We start from the raw sequence: 19304 nt of genomic DNA on the forward strand, positions 1-19304 counted from the left end.
TTTTGCTCTGCTGTTAAGCTGACCGTACAAATTGAGTCTCTGTATACATTTTAAGTTGGCTTATTTCTTGAAGCATTTTGAATGAAACCTCATCTTAACATCTACATTCCTCCTTCAKGCATTCTGCAATTTGTACTATAATTTCTCCCAAAACCCTTTATGACTGAATGCAACTCTATCTTAAGAGTCTGTCTCTCGGAAAGYTGGTCAAACACTGCTAAAAAGTAATTACTTAAMTAAAGAAGAGATGCCAAGAGTAAAGTTGCCCCCTGGGTTTGATTCAAAAAGTCCAGTTCCTTAATAAGCACAATTCATTTTCCTCCAGGGTCTGGCTCTCTCCATCACTAGTGGCAGGCGTGAAAGGTCAATAACCTTTCCTCATAGCCCTCATATGGTTAGCAATGCCATGAATTACTGGTTCAGGCAGTTATTCCAAAGTTTTCAAGTCAGCTGAAGGAATCTTATCGTCTCCAAAGGTCACAGTGCTTAGATCACTTAGTGTAAAAGTGAAGAGCTGACATAGGACATATACAAGATTGAGAGAAGTATTATTGTGAGTAATCAAACACAATGTGTGTGGGGGATGATGGGGATGCTGGTAAGCAGCTACAAATTGTGGGTATAAAGCTGTGAATGGTCTAATCAAAGGAAATACAAAGATCAACTGACAGTATTGAAATTCAATGACWTAAACATGTAATTTTGTAGAGCATTACATTGGAGTCAAGACAAATAAACCTAAAATATAGATAGGATAACCACTGAATTTGTTCTTGTTACAAACAGTAMAAGTGAACCAGAAAACATAATGCACAGTGGGGCTGGGCAATATGAATTTAAAATGTATCACARTACAAGGGTTTCATCGGTCGATAAATTACTGCTTTTTTGTTTTAAATATCTGAAATACTACATTTTTCCTATGCTAAATTAAAAAAAGAAGCACAGCAAGTATTAAGTTAGACCTACATAAAAYATAAGGATTATCAACATTGCTTCCTTATAAACAGTCAATGTGTTCCAATTAATTCAAGGCTTTGACTTAAGTTTCAAGGATAAATTATTGCATTTAAAGTACAACACAACAAATCACTTTTTATTAGTCCTTCATTTATTAAAATATAAAAAAAGTCACTAGAGATATTCAATTTATGAAAATYTTAATATCATAAGGAATTGAGTATTAATGTAAGCTCTTAGTCACTCATCAGAAAGTAGAACAATTTGACTGTAGTCACAAGAGAAACTCCAGTGGAACAAACATTATGSCACCTGCCCCTATATTTTTTCACCTTACTCGTGGATGTTTTGGTGTATAAAATAAAGATGTTTTGGAAATCAGTAGATAAACAGTCTGCAGCAGGCAGATCCTTCAGTTAGAATGTCTCCCCTCCAGTCACTGTCCTSCTTAGGTAGCTTTGCTCTCGGAAATAAATTGCCGATTTGTTGCACGGCCTTTAATRTTCCACTAAATATCGACAGAAGAAGAGATWATATAAACGCAGACAATGCTGAACACAAAGCGATATGTAGCTCCCTCCCATAAAGTGTAGAGGAAAATGGAGAATTGAAACTGCTTCAGGTCAACCATAATATCTAGTGATGGCATACAACAGTGTCAGCACAACCTGGTAGCTGTACATCACTTGAGACAAGCAATCAGGAAGGCTACATAAGCTTATTTGAAGAGCTATCAGATTGAAAGGAACAAGAAATCATTGTTACCAGCAACCAATCTGCATCAAGACTGAACCTAGATTAGTTTGAAGTAAATTGAAATCAATGAAATTCTCCTTACTTGGCGTCTTAGAGCTTTCAATAATTACTAAAGAGAAAAAGCCATTTAATTTTCTTGTTTTAAAAAAGGACTACTTTGTGTTCTCTGGCAATTATAAATTTGTGGGAAAAAAAATACCATCTAATGTCGAGTTTCACAATGCTCAATTCACTTTTATTCAATWTCTATATGACTATACATCTGATTATGAAGTATTACACACCCATAATAAAGCTTTATATATTTGTGCAATATCAATGATTGTTGCAAAAATGGTAAGTTCCTTTCCCCCAAAGAATGCAACGGAGATCAAACAGCTATTGTACAAAAAAAAGTCACACCAAGTCCACCTAATGTCATTCACAGAAAAAAACTGGCTACATTATTACTAGAGGTGTGCCGATCAATCGGCCACCGATCATAATCGGCCGATTTCCGTGAAAGTGTGTGATCGGTGATCGCCGATCACAGTCTCTTGTTGTCGGTTGCGTGTTGCAGCGGAAAATTGAAGCACATGGGGTGAAGCACGTCAAAATGCATCAACACAACAAATTTAACATAGCATAAAAACAATGGCATACTTGACGGAGTTTGGCTACATCGAGGCTCACTGCAGTAAAAATGTCATATGGAGGATCAGAAAGCAGGTAAAGCAGCGCACAGCTACAAACACTCACCCGGATTAGCATGMCGGTCAGAAATCTAAACAACGCGCAACATAATTTAAGTCTTCGAGCTGCGATGTAAGACGCTAGTTCTGTTCTCGCTGTTGAACTGCTGCTACGCGCTACAAGTAGTAATATTTCACAGACGGAGAGCCGCTTCTGCTCCACCTGGTAGTGACTCYCACACCAAACCTCTGCTTAAAGCTGCAGCATCTAACTTAAAAAATACATTTTACATACGCATTAAAACTTTCGGTGTCCTAACGCGAGACAGATGATCTCTGAAAAAATAATCGATCTCCTCCCTGTTCTGCATAATTACTTCGCTCAGTCAGAAACAGCCAATCAGAACTAGCAGTAATCAGCTAACTACCATGCTATCAGGAAGTTTTCATTCAGTAACTCTGGATTGTTTATTGTAATGGATCCTGTATTTGCCTTTGAATGTTAAGTTTTATACTTGAATCTTTTGGCAATGTTGAGAGGTTTTATTTTGAGTCTTTGCATTATTTAGCCTCTTCAGAGCCTTCATATGTTTTCAGTCTGTTAAAGATAGTATTATTGATAGCAGTACAATTTGTACAATGCCCRTTTTGTTTTGTTCTTGGAAAAAGCTATTTAAAAGCTTTTATCTAAATTAAGGTGAATTCATGGTTCCTTTTTCCATATAATGTAACCGGTAGTGCTTATGATTAAAAAAAAAAATTATTATGTGATCGGTATCTGTGATCGGCCCTAATGGGGGATCGGAATCGGCAGGAAAAAACCTGATCAGCACATCTCTAATTATTACAATGATGTCTTTGCCCTCTCAACCCCCTCAAATAATAATACAACCATGTTCTCTAATAAAAATAAAAATCAATGATTGGGAAATCTAAGTCCCAAAGATCAGAGACATTGTCACTAAGAGTTCCCAAGACTTGAACTATGCAAGAGAGGGCAGTATTTGTTTTAGTGATCAGGTCTAGAATAGACTCCCATAAAATAGACAGTTGTGAACTCTGGGCTCCTTTAAATCAGGACTGAAAAATATATACATTTATCACAGTCTACCAATGAAGGGCAAATATTTTAGCAATTTTCTCATGCCTTAACTATTAACTTTGAATAAATGAGCATTTCACTGTTGCTCCCTTTATTTGCAATTCTTACATTTTTTTTTATCTTTGTTCTTTACCAATAAAATACATTGGATTACGTTACATATGGAGGCTACTTTACAAATAAACTTGCTTTGCCAAGGGCCATCAWAATCCAYGAGTTCTTCAAAGCCAGCCATGCATCAGAAAAATTATCCACACAAGTAAAATTTAACATTTCATGCATGACTGAAGTCATGAAGCAACCAAGGTCACTACAGGAAACAAATTCAGTTGTGGGAGAAAAGGGAAAAATGCTACAGTATTGTCCTTGAATTACCCAATTACAGCACATCAATCTTTGTATAGTGCCAAGGGGGAGCACCCCCCTCCACCACCCATCTGCAAGCCCACATGAAAAAAAGAGAGAAAAGGGACAACAAGGAAATAAGTAGAGGAGGTGATAGAGGAGTGAATCAAAGACAGGGTGGRTTGAGAATGGCTAAAGATTAGTGACATCAGAGGCTACTGTCCAGAGAAAGAAAAGAGGAAAAATGCTGTAGCACTGAAATTGAAGCCTGTGCGGGAACACAATAGTTGGTGTGGCCCGCAGGAGGCAGACGTCGCTTTCCAGGCAGGATATTGGCCTTTGTGAACATGGYTACAGTATCTGGGTCAATTAACATGTCCCTGCATCAAATTTCTCTTTTATAGTCAGCAGAATAATGCCGTTCAAATTTATGCAGACTTTTGAACACAGAATAGCGTTTAGAAAATCGCGACTGTGTTTGTCACTTGCATACAGAAAAAGGTTAAACACACAAGGCCAGTGCTGTCTCCATTTTCTCCATTGGCACAGAAACCCTCATTAATATGTTCATTGGAGTATTAGCTTGTCTGACACAAAACACAAAGACACTGTTGTCTGCCTGCTAACTGTCCTTCACAGCTATGGAACAGGTACTGCTGTTCAATCCACAACTGTCAAGTAAAAAAAAAAAGCTTGCTTGTCTGTTTAGATGTTAAATGCACTGCCATACGAACAAAACATGTAAATGAAAGAGAAAATCAGTGGGGCCGAAGGGATGGGAGTGGCTGACTTTTTAAAGTGGCTGCCAATTTAACTCTTGAGGATACCGCTCTCTTCACACCCATGGCTTAACATAATGAGCAAAACAAGTACCACTAAGAGAGAAAACCGTGGGCAAAAATCGAAGTGTTACTGCACCAAACAGTAAAAGACATAGGCAAAGCTTACTTGGTAGGGACAAAAATCTGAGAGAGAAAAGAGGAACCATTCACTTTGCAAGCTAAAAAAAGGTCAGTCAAAAGTCAAGTTATATTTATACACCCAACCTGAAACAAGAGTCTAAGGCTCGAGCAATATTTTTTGCAAGGAAGAGTATACATTTCCCTTCAATGTCAATTTTTAACTAAAGATTTTATGAATTTTACAATACTTAAAAAAATAAATTTAAATACAGATCCACTAAACTTCATATTTTAGATTTTGAACAACATCCTGCTTAGACCTTCACTTTAGGAAGTAGCACAAGCTAATATTAGCATTGTTAGATACTAAATGKTTACCCAGTAACAGTTATCTTTCAGTTAGGATTTATTTTTCTACTAAACGTCACAGCATAAACAGTTTTGGAAACTTTTTTCAGTACTGACGCAACAGGGCTTTCATTTCTTACCATCATTTCTTCATAATGGCGGAGGTGCAACTGGTTGTATAGATTTGTTTCACAACCAAGTTGAACTATGTTTACAATGTGGAAATCTAGMCATTTACAACAAATGTAGCTTAAATGGACGGTTACAGTTTTCCGATGGACGGTCATCCCCCAACAAATAACTATATACATTAAGTGCAGGCATTGAGGGAAGTGAAAATCTATCCAACTGGCCAAAACGGTCTACATACAGAATCTGCATKTATACATTTAGGTCACTTCCTTGAATTTGTCAAACTATATAAAACATTACAGCAGAGCAAAAGGGGACAGAAACAGATTTYCATATATCTTTGTGGTGGTAGAAAAGGTTGGCGAACAAAATAAGTGGTCTTTCTTGTAAGTATCGGCTGACCGCTGATCTCTCAACATTAGGACCAATGATTCTGTCCACAACTATAAAACATGAAATCTACAGTCTGCATGTTGGATCAGTTAACACAGTGAACCAATATCATTTGAATTACACTGAAGCATAGTTGACTCCTGGAGACAGGCACCAGTCCCCCTCGTAACAACGCAAGAATAAGTATGTTAGATAATGGATGCAGAAGAGTTCAAACCAATTCTTTACAGAAAGAGCTTTAGCCATGTTTTGTCAAAGGTTATAATGAGTGCCATTTCCAATTCTTGCATAAAAAACGACAATAATTCAAAACCACAAAAAAATAGTTTATCATCAGAAACTGGAAATCTGAATAAATATTTTACTGATAATGCATTGATTTTCTTTTAGTATTGTTACAATGGAACAAAGAACATGACTGATCAACAGCTGTGCTCTGCTGCACCGTCAACAWGCCAGAAAAGGAGCTTTCCAATCTTTATGTGATCAACAACTGCGTCCGTCCGTTTTTCAAAAGAAAATTCTTAAAAAGATCAATGCTGTCAACCTCAAAAGACACTTTTATGTCCATCTTTCACTTCCTCAGCCAAAGTCACATCCACTTAGCAACTGTCAAGAATATACAGGAGTGATATCATTTTGACCAGACACATTCTGTAATTTTAATTCATGATATCTCTAAAAACAATAAAGATTTTTTTTTTCAGTTAAACCTAGAGTTAAAAGAGGTAAACAGCTGCCAAAAATCTGTTACCAAAATATTTTGTCTGTAGCATCTCTTAAGCTTTCTGAATAGAGCTAATTATACGTCAAGGACAAATRCACAACACACAAGGAGGAACACCTCAACTACTGTGCAATGTCAGTAGCATATGGTCAGGCACCAATGGCAAAGGTCACAGCCTGGAGGTAATAAGAGTGATAAGAGCAGAAGTGATGACAAGCTGAAATGTTAATATCTGCCCACCACAAAATACTTTATTATTGACACTTTGGCATTCTACCAAAACTTGCCTGCCTCCAAATATGATGTGATAATTGCTAGACCAAGGAACAGGCTGCCAAATGTCAGATAATTACAGTATACAGGTTAAGCTCCTGAATGGGTTTACAAAGGATACACACTCTAGCCAAAGATCAATGCATTTATTATGCAAACATGCTTGCATTATGGGAAAGCAATGGTAACGACCAAAAAAAAAAAAAAAAAGGAAATTTAACCTGTCAAGCATCTCTGCTTCCTTGGGATACTGTAGGCGACGCATATAAGGTTACTTTCTGAGTTTGAGTTTGTACAGTGCCAAGATTCAATTTGTCATCACAATATGTGCTATTTATCCAGGCCACTGTGTTCCAAAGGAAAGCAAAAAGGCTGAGTGACGGCGAGATAAAAATCTAATTTATGTAATCTGGTTACAGTAAAATATAAAACAAATTTTACCCCACCATGCAGTGATGCCTTAGCTGGGAATTGGTTCACAGCATTCATTACAACATATTGATCTGAGCAAACAAAGACCCTGGATTCATTGATCCCCTTTCAAGGAAAAAAAGGGGGGGTGGGGAGAAGGATGAGGGTGCTGGGCTGCTCAAAGTGCTGCCTAGAAAAACAATAAGAGCTTTAGTATGAAGTACAATAAAACAAAAAAAATAAGAATGACCACAGGGGTTGCTCAAAATGTCCCATGGTGACAAAGGAAATATGTGAGACATGCAGCAGCTGCGYGAGTCTCACAGTGACTCACATCCCCCGTAAATCTTTTCATGTGTAGCACCAGTGATCCAAGGATATCCTCTAAAAGGGAATGCGAACATTACAAAGGTCAGCTTGAAATTAAATTATTTAACTCTGGTGCACCAGTGCAATTCCAAAACAAGGTATTGAAAGCAAGACATGTTTTTCCTCAAATCTGCTACAAACGCCCCCCCCCCCAAAAAATCTTAAGGTCCAAATGAGAATAAACTTGCTACGCCACATCTAAAGCCTTCTCTGCTCTCCCTTTATTTTTGGCCTCCCCTTCTTTCTGTAGGTGATATATGGTCGAGCCTGTAGGTCACAATAACTTTAGGTGACATAAGGTCATGCTTATGTGGCCTGTCTGTTCATATGTCAGAACCTCCATTACTGGCCTCTCGTTCAACCATACTTCACCAGAACTTGTCTCAGTTTACAAGATTGGGTCAAACCAGGTCATGTCTCACCAAATACTGGGGCCTCTTAAAAAAATGAATAAATAAAACGTGAGGAGGGCCCCAGTTTTGGACAGGATCACTGAAATCTTGACAGAACAGATAAAAAAAAAAAAAAAAACTGGAAAAAGTGAAAAATATTAATTAACTTAACCATGTTTATGAATCACCAATGATTGTCTTATAAAAGAGAAATTTTGATTATTGAAAATGTTTACACAACGAAAATATATTCCAAATGAGGACAAATTGCTGGATACATTTACCTGTACAGAAGTCTCCATTATTGACCTGGTCAACTGTACATTCCCCTCCCCCAGCACCGCCCCAAATAACACCAATTTTAGGAGCTACATAACTGGACTCTCTTGCCACTGTCAYTTTTAAAACACTTGAATCAAGGCCAAAGCTGACTACAAGCATACTTCCGTCATGGTAAGAGCTTGTGTAATTGTCAGTGATACAAGTAAAAGCCAGGTTATGAGGGGTGGAGGGAGGGAAAAATGAAATCATAATAGAAGATTGGGGGTAGAGATGGCAGAACGGCAGAATAAGAGGGCATATTAGGCTCAATTAAGCTTTTGGGCTTTTCATTAACCTAGATTTAGGGAGGGGGAAACCCCCGCTGAATAATGTGCCGACTCTGACTTGCTCTGCTTTGTGAGCTTCATCAAGACCGAGAAAAAAAAAAAGAAAGAGGCACATTGTGTGTCAGCTCTCTAAAGTCACCAAGAATTTCATTAGACACCCAGGGGCAAACCACCCGCAGCTACAGCATACCTTAAATTAAATGAAATCTAGTAAAACAAGTCACTTTCATCAAACAGCTAAACTCAATAAAAGAAAATGTGCTGATGTGTGAACAGTTAAGCTTCTTTTAATGCAGCTACAAAATACTGATATTTGGTCAGATCTCGTCACTCATTAGGAGAGTGGTCAAATAAAAAACTGTTTTTCTTTTTTTTTTATAAAAAGAAAAACAAAGGAGATTCTTACTATGGATGGGCAACGTAAATTTTAATTCACTATTCAGTGGTAGAAATTGTTTTTAAGGCAGAATTGCTGCAGTATTTGGGTTTTTCTTAGTCTAAAAACTTTCAAACTACTAAATAAAAACCAGGAAGGCCACCATGTACCCAGCCAAAAGTAAAAACTTAGTTTCCAACCACCATAATTTGATTACCTCCACTAACTGGCTGCCCACAATTACCATTATCTAATCTACAGGATGTCTTCAATTTAGCACATACAATGTCTTCTGTTTACATGCTAACTGCAACAATTTCCAGGCCTCGCAGGCCACAGGATGTGTATTCCCTTAATCAGCTGGGGAAAGAATGGCTACAATTAGATGTAGGGAAGATTTCTAACATTTTACCACTACCATGTCTACCATATACTTGGGATGAAATRCAATATAATAATATGAGCCAGGAATCATGTTTCTGACATCTTACACAACCTTGTGATAGTATTACACAGCTGCGCGGGCGGATCCCATTTCAAAAGAAGCCAAMTGAACCAGCAGGCAATTGATGACTTCTCATCAATAACTCAAGAAGACATGTATGCATGCTGAAATTAGCTGGGAGTGTTATTTATAGCATGATAAAAGCTCAACGCTTTACTCAGATATATTTAGACTTGAAGACGTCTTTWATTTTGTAGTTGACTCATCGTTTACTATTTAAGAAATGGCAAAGCTAATGAAAAACKGACCATATGCGGCTGTGTGTTGCTAAAGAAGCTGTGTTTTTTTAAAAAAATTTAATAATCAATTTAAAAAAAGCCTCCAGCAACTCGTCAAAAACAATACCAGAAAACAGCGTGGTGGAATCAAAGTGGGGAAACTTTAAGAATACTCCGCACACTGTGGGGGCTTTTGTCTTTCAAAACATGCTACAGGAGATCCTCATTAGAGAATAGAGTTTCATTAACATCAGCCCACGCTGCTTTGCCCTGCTGCATTACAAAGATACAGGAGTGCCCCTCACTGTCAAGGAAATCTCCTCACAGCAACAACTCGCTGGGGGAAGGGCAGGGAGAGAAAACGAGCGAAGGGGTGGCAAACAAAAGRGAACCTGATTACCTCTGGTCACGGCTCATCCACGAGCCAACACAGGGAAATCCATCACCTGAAGGATCAAACACAAACTTATGCACTAGGTAGAGCTCAGTGAAAGCAGTATCCACCCATTCAAACCACAATCTATCCTCTCTCTCCTTTATTCTCTAGTCTGTGTCACATCCACCCCCCACCTCTCTGACTCACAATGACGGCAGCGTGCAAGTTTTAGGCTCACACTGTGAAATCCAACGCAAGCGGNTGAACCAGCAGGCAATTGATGACTTCTCATCAATAACTCAAGAAGACATGTATGCATGCTGAAATTAGCTGGGAGTGTTATTTATAGCATGATAAAAGCTCAACGCTTTACTCAGATATATTTAGACTTGAAGACGTCTTTAATTTTGTAGTTGACTCATCGTTTACTATTTAAGAAATGGCAAAGCTAATGAAAAACTGACCATATGCGGCTGTGTGTTGCTAAAGAAGCTGTGTTTTTTTAAAAAAATTTAATAATCAATTTAAAAAAAGCCTCCAGCAACTCGTCAAAAACAATACCAGAAAACAGCGTGGTGGAATCAAAGTGGGGAAACTTTAAGAATACTCCGCACACTGTGGGGGCTTTTGTCTTTCAAAACATGCTACAGGAGATCCTCATTAGAGAATAGAGTTTCATTAACATCAGCCCACGCTGCTTTGCCCTGCTGCATTACAAAGATACAGGAGTGCCCCTCACTGTCAAGGAAATCTCCTCACAGCAACAACTCGCTGGGGGAAGGGCAGGGAGAGAAAACGAGCGAAGGGGTGGCAAACAAAAGRGAACCTGATTACCTCTGGTCACGGCTCATCCACGAGCCAACACAGGGAAATCCATCACCTGAAGGATCAAACACAAACTTATGCACTAGGTAGAGCTCAGTGAAAGCAGTATCCACCCATTCAAACCACAATCTATCCTCTCTCTCCTTTATTCTCTAGTCTGTGTCACATCCACCCCCCACCTCTCTGACTCACAATGACGGCAGCGTGCAAGTTTTAGGCTCACACTGTGAAATCCAACGCAAGCGGGAATGCTTTCTGGTCCAAATGACCTCAAGGCCCTAACCACTCTAATAGCACACGGGTGATATATTCTAGTTTTTATTACCGTCCAGAGACCTGCATGCTATTTTACCCAGCTACATCCCTATATGGCAAATATTAGGCCAAGAAGAATAAGAAGGTCATATCTGCTTTGTTGCATTTCATTTATCCAAACGCTTCCAACAGCAGAAAAAAAAAAGGTAATGATTTTGCTGTTTAGCTAACAGTTTTATTGTAACATACACCCGGAGCACAATTTTAATGTTAGGCTTAGCAGTGTAAAATGCAATTGGGCAGCAAATGATTCAAACAAACCCTTAAGGCAAAACAGTGTCAACATTTGGAAGAAAAAAGAACAGAAAATGATGCTTGATATTTAAAATCTGCAAAAAGACTACGTTTAATTAGGACAAGAAAATTGCTAAGCAATTGCATAAGTTGATAAAAGTAAACCAATGTGCCAGCATCTGCTACAAAAAGCTTAAGAGTATTTGCTTAATTAAAATTGCAGAAATTGTTTATTTCCATCCTTTGGAAAAAGGTAAATCTCCCCAAAGCAATCAGGAAAGTTTTCTCCTTTTAATCAAAGCCAGAGGTTAATACCACAATGCTCACAATGGTGTGAAAAAAAAAAAAAAAAGGAGCAACCATAAAGTTTAGCCGAGCACTTAACAGTCTGCATATGTTTCACCCCACTGTGAAGCAAAAGGAAGCAAGCAAAAAGGGCCGGCGWGTTGTGAAGTTCAGCCCCAATCGAGCTGCTTTACAAGGCAAACAACATGACTTGCAGTGCCACACAACTACACTGAGGCTAATTGTTTAAATATGTCAGCCTTGTTCAGATCCTCCCCCTGAAATGTAACACATAGAGGCAGGCACTGTTGACGCGAATGCCAAGACAAATACACGCTCAAGCGCAAACGTAATAGGCATCCAGCGTGAAACAAAACTAGGAATATTTCACCACTCACCGTTGAAAAGAGGCCATCCTTTCTCTGTGATATCTGGCACCACAACCGTGTACAGATCTTCAGAGAAGCCCGGACTGCATGGTGGGACACCCCTGGCCTCTGCTGCAATCTGCAATGTGGGAAAAGACAGARGGGTAAAGTGGGTGCAAAAATGAGTCATAAATCAACCTTTACGAACAAWAAAAAAAATGCACTCTCTCTGGAAAAAAAACAAAAAAAACTCCTAGTCACATTCTGAACTTCTCATGCTTGTACAAAAGCATCTGTTGTTTTTATAGCGGGGGCCGCAATTAGGATAATGAGGCCAAAAGGGTTAAGCATTAGCCAAAGARCMTGGCKAGGCAAGAACAAGCCCCATTTGTCCCATAATGCAGGGGCCCAGGAACAGGGTAGTGGTCCGTCAGCCCCTGTGATCAACACACTACCTCTGRACAAACACTCTTTGCTTTGAAGTACAGGAACGGAGGAATAAAAGCAAACAGCAGCAATACACAGAGTAGGGGAATAAACATCTATGTGCGAATGTCTGAGCAAGCACAAGAAAATCACAGTATTTTTCATTTCAAAGAAACTACCAGATAATGACTGATCAATACACTCCTTTGTGTTTTACTTTTTTCTTTTTTTAACTTTGTCTTCACATCGTTTTAACAAAATATTTAGAACTGCAGCTGGAAATGAAAGCACAGAAATAGTCAAAGTACATATTTTGTGAAGCAAAAACTCAGCGCAAGCTAACAGAGCATGACTGAGGAACATGCTTTGATGTTTACGTAACTTCAACATTAGAGAAGGAATGATCAGGGTTTTTTTTTTTTTTTTGGCYGTTACCCTTTTACGATTTTATTTTTGAATCAAACTGTGGATCCTTATATTTTTTCCCCAGCAAATAGAACATGTGAAAAATGGTAAAAGTGGTTGCAGGTTTTTAATTAGAGTTAGCAGTATCAAATCCAAGAAAATGAAGGATGCATTTATGCATAAAAGCAAATATCACAAACCTTATCTGACTGTTACAAAACTTCAATTAATGAAGTTGGTTTGATATGTTCACTGGCCAAAATACTGGGAGTTCTTAATTTTGATGCATGAGGAAAAGAAAGTCAAAATTGTTCAGAATTTGATTAGCCAATAAATGACAATAAAAGGAAAATTTGGTCTACTCTCACCAATTGGAAAGCACATTTGCTGTGTAAAAATGAATACATTGGAAAACCAGTGTAGATGTTCTTCTAATACTCAAAGTAAAATTTCACCAAAACTGTAATGCAAAGATTTCAACAACAAAAAATAGAGATTTAGACAAATTAAATRCAYTAGAGAGCAATGGGCTTTATGTTGTTACCCATTTGATTCATTAGCGTCATCAGGGGAAAATTAGCCAATTCCGATCTCTGGCCTTAAGATCAGTGCATCCATAGTAAGCATTAATTCCAGGTCGTTGACACACAGGTCTTGCCATTTTCCTCTTGTTTTGAAATGTACTTTCAAAAGAATGTGACATGAAAAGAGAATTGAAAGATTTTTTTTTTAAAAAAGGGGCATTGTGCCACTTGCCATTCTTAATCAGAGGAATTTAAATGGAAAAAAAAAAGCCTAAAGAAAGGGAGGGGGAGCAGAGCCTGGCTCCCTATCYAACAGCCATGGCAGCAGGTTGCATATTTCTGGATCTAAATGTTAATACAATAGTCAGACCTTTGAGAGAAGGCAATTTAGGTTACAAGGATGGCAGAAATTAACAGAGCTGTTCTCGTTTTATTCAAGGTACATAAATGCTTAACCCAATTGGGAGTCGAAAATCAGTCATTTTCACAAACCATACTGTGGGGTCATTAAGTTGCCAGGTTGTACATCCGCTGAATTGTTCAGTTTAACATTGTTAAKGATAAGGACTTCCACACCAGAGGGAGAGCGTGCTCACAATGTATCAAGCTAAGCGGAAATCAAATCTAAACCAAATATAATCGAACGGTATCTAGGTTATCGTGGGTCTGTGTCAACGTAAAAGGCAAGATTCAACCAGAGAAACTCCGAAATTAGGCTGTAAWTTTTAAGTCGTTTAGCAGAAATAATTAATTCAAACGTACTCCTCGTTTCGGCTTCTTGCAAGCAATCAATAAAGCCGGAGCCGCTAGCGAGTAATTGCCGCCCAAGCYAAGACTCCGGCGACTTTATTGTCAATTTCGGTATCCGACCCCGCGGTGCTTTCCAACTACACGCAATATAAAGTGGCTTCCGAGGAGCTACAAACCCGTCCCGGTTCGTATAACTCAAGAAGCAGCAATGGAAAGGTACAGAGGGGGAAATAAAAGCGACTAAACTGTCCGGTGTATAACTCCGCTCGAAAACCACTCTGCAATTACATTACCTGCAGTCCTGCTAAGAGCAAGAGCAGAAGCAGCCCGCTACCCTCGTGTAACGAGAACATTTGTACGCCCGTCACTCCTTTTATTTCCCCGCTTCGGAATCCGTGGGAAATATTGGGGGAGGGAGGGGGGAAGATGTGGATAAATAAAAATAAATAAAAAATAAAAGAATATCCTTTTGGTTCAAGAGTGGCCTCGGAAACGCTCCCTGTGAAAGAAAGGCAGCAGCAGGAGGAGAAACGGTGTCGGCAGCATGTAGGAGCCTCCTCCTCTATCTGTCTACCCGGTCCGTACTGAGGCAGAGCACTGCCTGGTACTGAAGCTGCTGCTGATCCCTCCCTCCCATCCAGCTCGACCGACACAAAAACAAAACGAGTCCCGGCCACTAGGCTTTTAAGACGTCCATCTCACTGTCTCTCCCTGCTGGTGACACAGCCAATTTCTATGGAGAGGCGAATTGTATGGGATAGATTGAGAGGGGAGTCTTCTCAACAATTATTTTGTTTTGTTTTGTTTCTGTTGTTTCATTTAACTTGTTTTTTTTYCCTGAGCTTTGGGCATTCTTTGGTAAATAAGTCAAAATAAAGGGTAAATAAGAGCAAACCTGCTAAGAATTTAGCGCCCCTATTCCATCTATTGAAATCAAGTATGATACCATCTGTGAGGTAGAAATTAAATGTCTGCAGCTGACTCGCATAGAACATCACGTAATCAACATGCAGTCTTTATTTTAGTGTCAGTCTGAGGGCTGGCCTCTTTTTGCATATTTTATTTAGCTTCCCTAACATGCATTATTTTTTAATAAGAGTGCCAGACTCATGTAGGGATACAAAGAGAAGAGCAAAACAAACAAAAAAGCCCAAATCTCTTTACAACGCTTATATGTGATTCGTTTTTTTTTCTCTCTCTCTCTCTTTCTCCTGTATTTGGATATATCCACATTTTAAACACATTTTGAAATTATTGCTTCCAATTGTGCTACATTTTAGCCTGTATTGTTTTTCATTAAGATTCCATCCATCAGCTCCTGGCTCCTCTGAGGAAAAATGTGTTTTGAATGTCACAAGCATCAGTAATTCAGGATTCAGTCAGTTGTCTGCCAGCCCGCATAAAGAGCAGCTCAGACCCTATTGATCATCAAGTATACGATTCTGATCACAACCTCCCTTAGGTAATTGCTGTTTACCGCATGTTTGATCTCAAGGATTATTAATTATCAATGATTTGGAGCTTAATCGTTTGTATGCTAACCCTCCTTTTTTGTCTGTGTCCTACTACAGGCACAGTGTTCTGCCTGGCAAGCTGTCTGTTTAAGAAACAAATCCATCACTGGAGTTTTAAAATTTGCATTGTATTAATTTCTGCTTACTTAAGCTCAGAATTTGTAAGTAAGCCCTCCTTTGTCATGTTTAGCTAAAATATTTAATGAATAGTTTCCTAATATTGTCTTTTAATGTGATACAGCTTAATGAAGGTTAAATTACCAGGCCTGYACTTCTGACACCTACCCATTATGAGATGACTCTATGGGATAAATTGCATCTGTGACACACAMAAAAAWWYTSTKWYRCRMAWAWRASAMAMACACAACCAAAAGCTCATGTTCGCMTYGAATYCTGGGTAAATCCATTGTTTTCAGTTATTGGYATTTTGAGGTGCAAGCAAGTGTGATGAGAGCAGTTCTGCCCCACTCCTRCAACAAATCAAACTTTCCGCCCCTGAAACCCTCTTACAACCCCAAGCATACTGTAAGGCATCCCTCTTAAATTTGCAGTAACCATCCACATGTATACTCACTGAGCCAGCCCAAGATTTTATGGGACCCCTAAGCAGAAATTCATTTGGTGGCCCCCATATCCAGTTAATTCTGTCAGGCACCACAGTGCTACTGACCCCTTTTATATTTTCCATGCAAGACCTTGTATTTATTAGAATTTTTGTATTTTACACTTTGCACTTAACAGCCTAAGTAGAGTTATGGAAGGGGAACCATGTTTAATTTTGAATTCACAAGCAACCATKGGAAACAGCTATTACTCTGATCTCTTAACAATCCAAGCTGCACTTATCTTTAAATGTGTTTTAGGTTATCACTCTGGTAACATAACTTCCAGACTGTGAAGGTCTTTCTTGGTATATCTACTGCAAGGTGAACATTTTTCATTGAAAATGTAAGCATAAAAGAAACAGGCTTAATGTGCTGAGCTCAAACTCAGAATCTCTGACTTACCACAACATTGTTGGGTAATCAGATGAGCTACACGGCCGTACGTGTGCAAATAATGTACAAGTCCAGGACAAGTTATGCATTCTTGTCAAGGTTTTAGTGTCTTTGCGAAATAATTGCTGACTTTTGCCAGTATTCTCTTATGTTTGAGATGTATATTAAATACAAATCCAGAATTTCAACAAAAACGCTGACATTTGTTGAAACGCTGACATTTGTTGATTTATTCTGAATTAAATTAAGTTGTCTTTAAATGTAAGATTTCTGTGCATCATTTACAGATTTTTTTGTCTTCTTTATGGAATTAATTGTTAAATTGTTATTGATCTAATTTATAATGATTAAACTGCTGTGTCTACATGCGGTCTAAAATCCARTGACTTCTATAAGGTCTGAGATTGACTAATCTCTAACCTGGGTCTGCATGTAGTGTTGAAATTATGTCTACTACCCAAGGTAGTCCCCCTAAATACAAAGTTTGCTTAAGGCTCAGGCTGCCACTGCATGCATGCAAAGGAGTGACTAATTTCCCATTCGAGTAGAAACTTTTCCCTCATTTTATATTTTAGTGTACCTAAATTTTTATATGAAAATGAATGCAAATGAAAAAAGAAAGAAAAAAAACAAATTACTTAAATCAAGGCATAGTTCTCAGGCTGATGTTGTTTCCATTGCATATTGAAACTTGACAAAATCCTGCTTTTTTTTTTCCATTTTTCTTTTTTCTCTATCCTAAGGCAGTCATATTCAGTGTACACCTCTTTTGTTTGCTGACACAGATTTGGGCAAGAGATCAAGATGACTGACCTGATGATAATTGATATAGCATTTTGTACAAATTGTTAAATTAATWTAATCTAATCTAATTGAGAGTGGGATCAAAATGCTCYATCTCTTTGATTAATGCAGAGGCGGTTATCTTTCATCAGTACTTGTCTAGGCGGGGTGGGATGGAGGCGTTTGTGGGAATCCAATTTGGACTGGGTGCATTCAGTCAAACAATATCATGCTGCATGATTCATAATACCAATCAGAGACCCCTGTACAACCTTGCATACAGCATGTACCTTAATTTGGCATTGTGCAATCAGAGGGGAATTTACCATCAAGGTCGCTATGCAGACTGATGATAATATATTCTCTGGGCTGTCTGTGCACAGACAGATAATGTTGTTCTGCAGGCATGTGTGAGGCCACCGCATGATGCATGCCGGTTGGCATGCTGACACTGCACTTGACTCTCATAAGCACAGGTGTCCGAAAGCTTGTGGCCTGCAMRGGAGCCCTCGATTGCAAACCTTTTAGTCTGCACAATTGGATGTGGTGTGAAGCGCTGCGGCACGGTGGCCTTGATGGCACTGGAAGAAAAATGRACGAGGTCAGCAGCACTTTCACATCTGCTGACTTCGTGTTGATACAGGAATATGACACAGAACACCCTTGGCTCCCACACACTTCTCCAAAGTAGTGCTCAGTCATTTCTTTTCAAAGCTAGACAATATGCAGTGAAATTCCTGCATGAGCCTTCTTTTTTTTTTTTTTTGTGAGTCTATTGAGACCTAGATGCTGTGTTTTGAAATGGCTCTCAAAAATAGGAAGAATATGTTTTTTCTTTTTATTTAATTACAAAAATTTTGACCCTCTTCGAAAGCTGGCTAATTACCTTGTCACAGACAATTCCATCCAAGTCAAAGGTCGCTTTGGAACAAATTAGTGCGTGGAAAGGAGCAACCCAGTCTTCAAAGCCTTTATCAATTTCAATCAAGCTTCATTGTTATGCATTCAATAAAAGATCTCAGAGGACCACTGTGTTGCTCTGATTATTCTCCTCTCAAGCCAAATCGGCTCATTCTGCCTTCTGCGCCATCTAAACAAGAAGGCCAAACAGAGTTGTAATGTGTATGAGGGAGCAGGTATGGGTAAATCCATGTTTCCTTATTACCTTTCATCTTTCATAAGAATTTAAAAGGTTACCTCATGCCGTCTTACACACACCGAGTACAGTCCATGCCATGTAGGGGGGGGGGGGGGGGGAATTGGATTCTTGCTAGAAATCTCTGGGAATTTGTGATTGTATTGTTCTAAAAATGAAGTGACAAACAATGTCGGTGAACGCTAAAAAAAAAACTGAAAAGAGAAAACATTTCTGCTGAGTGTTTCTCTGTAATTTCTTGTGAAAAGACATGTCAGTAAACCAGCTTGGTGCCGCCCCTTTGTCGACAAATGAAGGCAAAATGCTGCTTCGCAAGCAGCTTTGGCAACATCTACTAAGTCACGGGGCTTTAACATGTGTGTGTCTGCCCCAATTTGTAGACTGTAGCTTTTGCTGGGGGCCACATCTGCCTGCTGTGCACTGGTGTGACTCACAGATCTAATAGTGATTGATTGCCTGATTAAAGGAAATTGTGTTGAACTCCCAAGCAACTCAAGAAGAGAAGAAAATATATTTAATTATTGCCCCAATAAAAGTGTGGTTATTGATTTGTAGAGATGCTTGTGTGAAAACAGACAGTTGTCTCCACTGTTGTATCTATTCCAATCCCTTGTTTGTAGCTCTCGCTGAAAATTCTTTCCGAGAAGTATTCTCTTTCACAGCTACTTATTTTTCCTTTGGTAATCTTAACTGGCCTAAAACCGTACATGTTCAGTCTGAATCAATTTGTCATAAAGTTAAAGGGAAAAAAAAGAAAAGAAAATGCTTTTCAGAAAAAAGGTAGATGTTGAGTTAAATGTTTTAGCTCTAACTAATATTTAAATAGGGACCATAGTAATGGCCTGGACAATCAGAAG

The 19304-nt window shown here is 38.7% G+C and overlaps 1 protein-coding gene across 1 annotated transcript in view; it reads right to left on the reverse strand.

Moving 5' to 3' along the window:
* cdh2 (cadherin 2, type 1, N-cadherin (neuronal)) overlaps positions 1-14641 on the reverse strand; it is an 88301-nt gene extending 73660 nt beyond the window's left edge. Inside the window, exons 1-2 of the mRNA XM_008434185.2 lie at positions 14290-14641; positions 11922-12030 (exon numbers count right to left, since the gene is read on the reverse strand). Coding sequence (XP_008432407.2) covers positions 11922-12030; positions 14290-14349 — 169 coding nt within the window. The 5' untranslated portion in view covers positions 14350-14641. The remainder of the gene's footprint in view (positions 1-11921; positions 12031-14289) is intronic.
* Between the last annotated feature and the right edge of the window lie 4663 nt (positions 14642-19304).

Source organism: Poecilia reticulata, linkage group LG17 (genome assembly GCF_000633615.1).
Source record: "Poecilia reticulata strain Guanapo linkage group LG17, Guppy_female_1.0+MT, whole genome shotgun sequence".
Classification (NCBI taxonomy): Eukaryota; Metazoa; Chordata; class Actinopteri; order Cyprinodontiformes; family Poeciliidae; genus Poecilia; species Poecilia reticulata.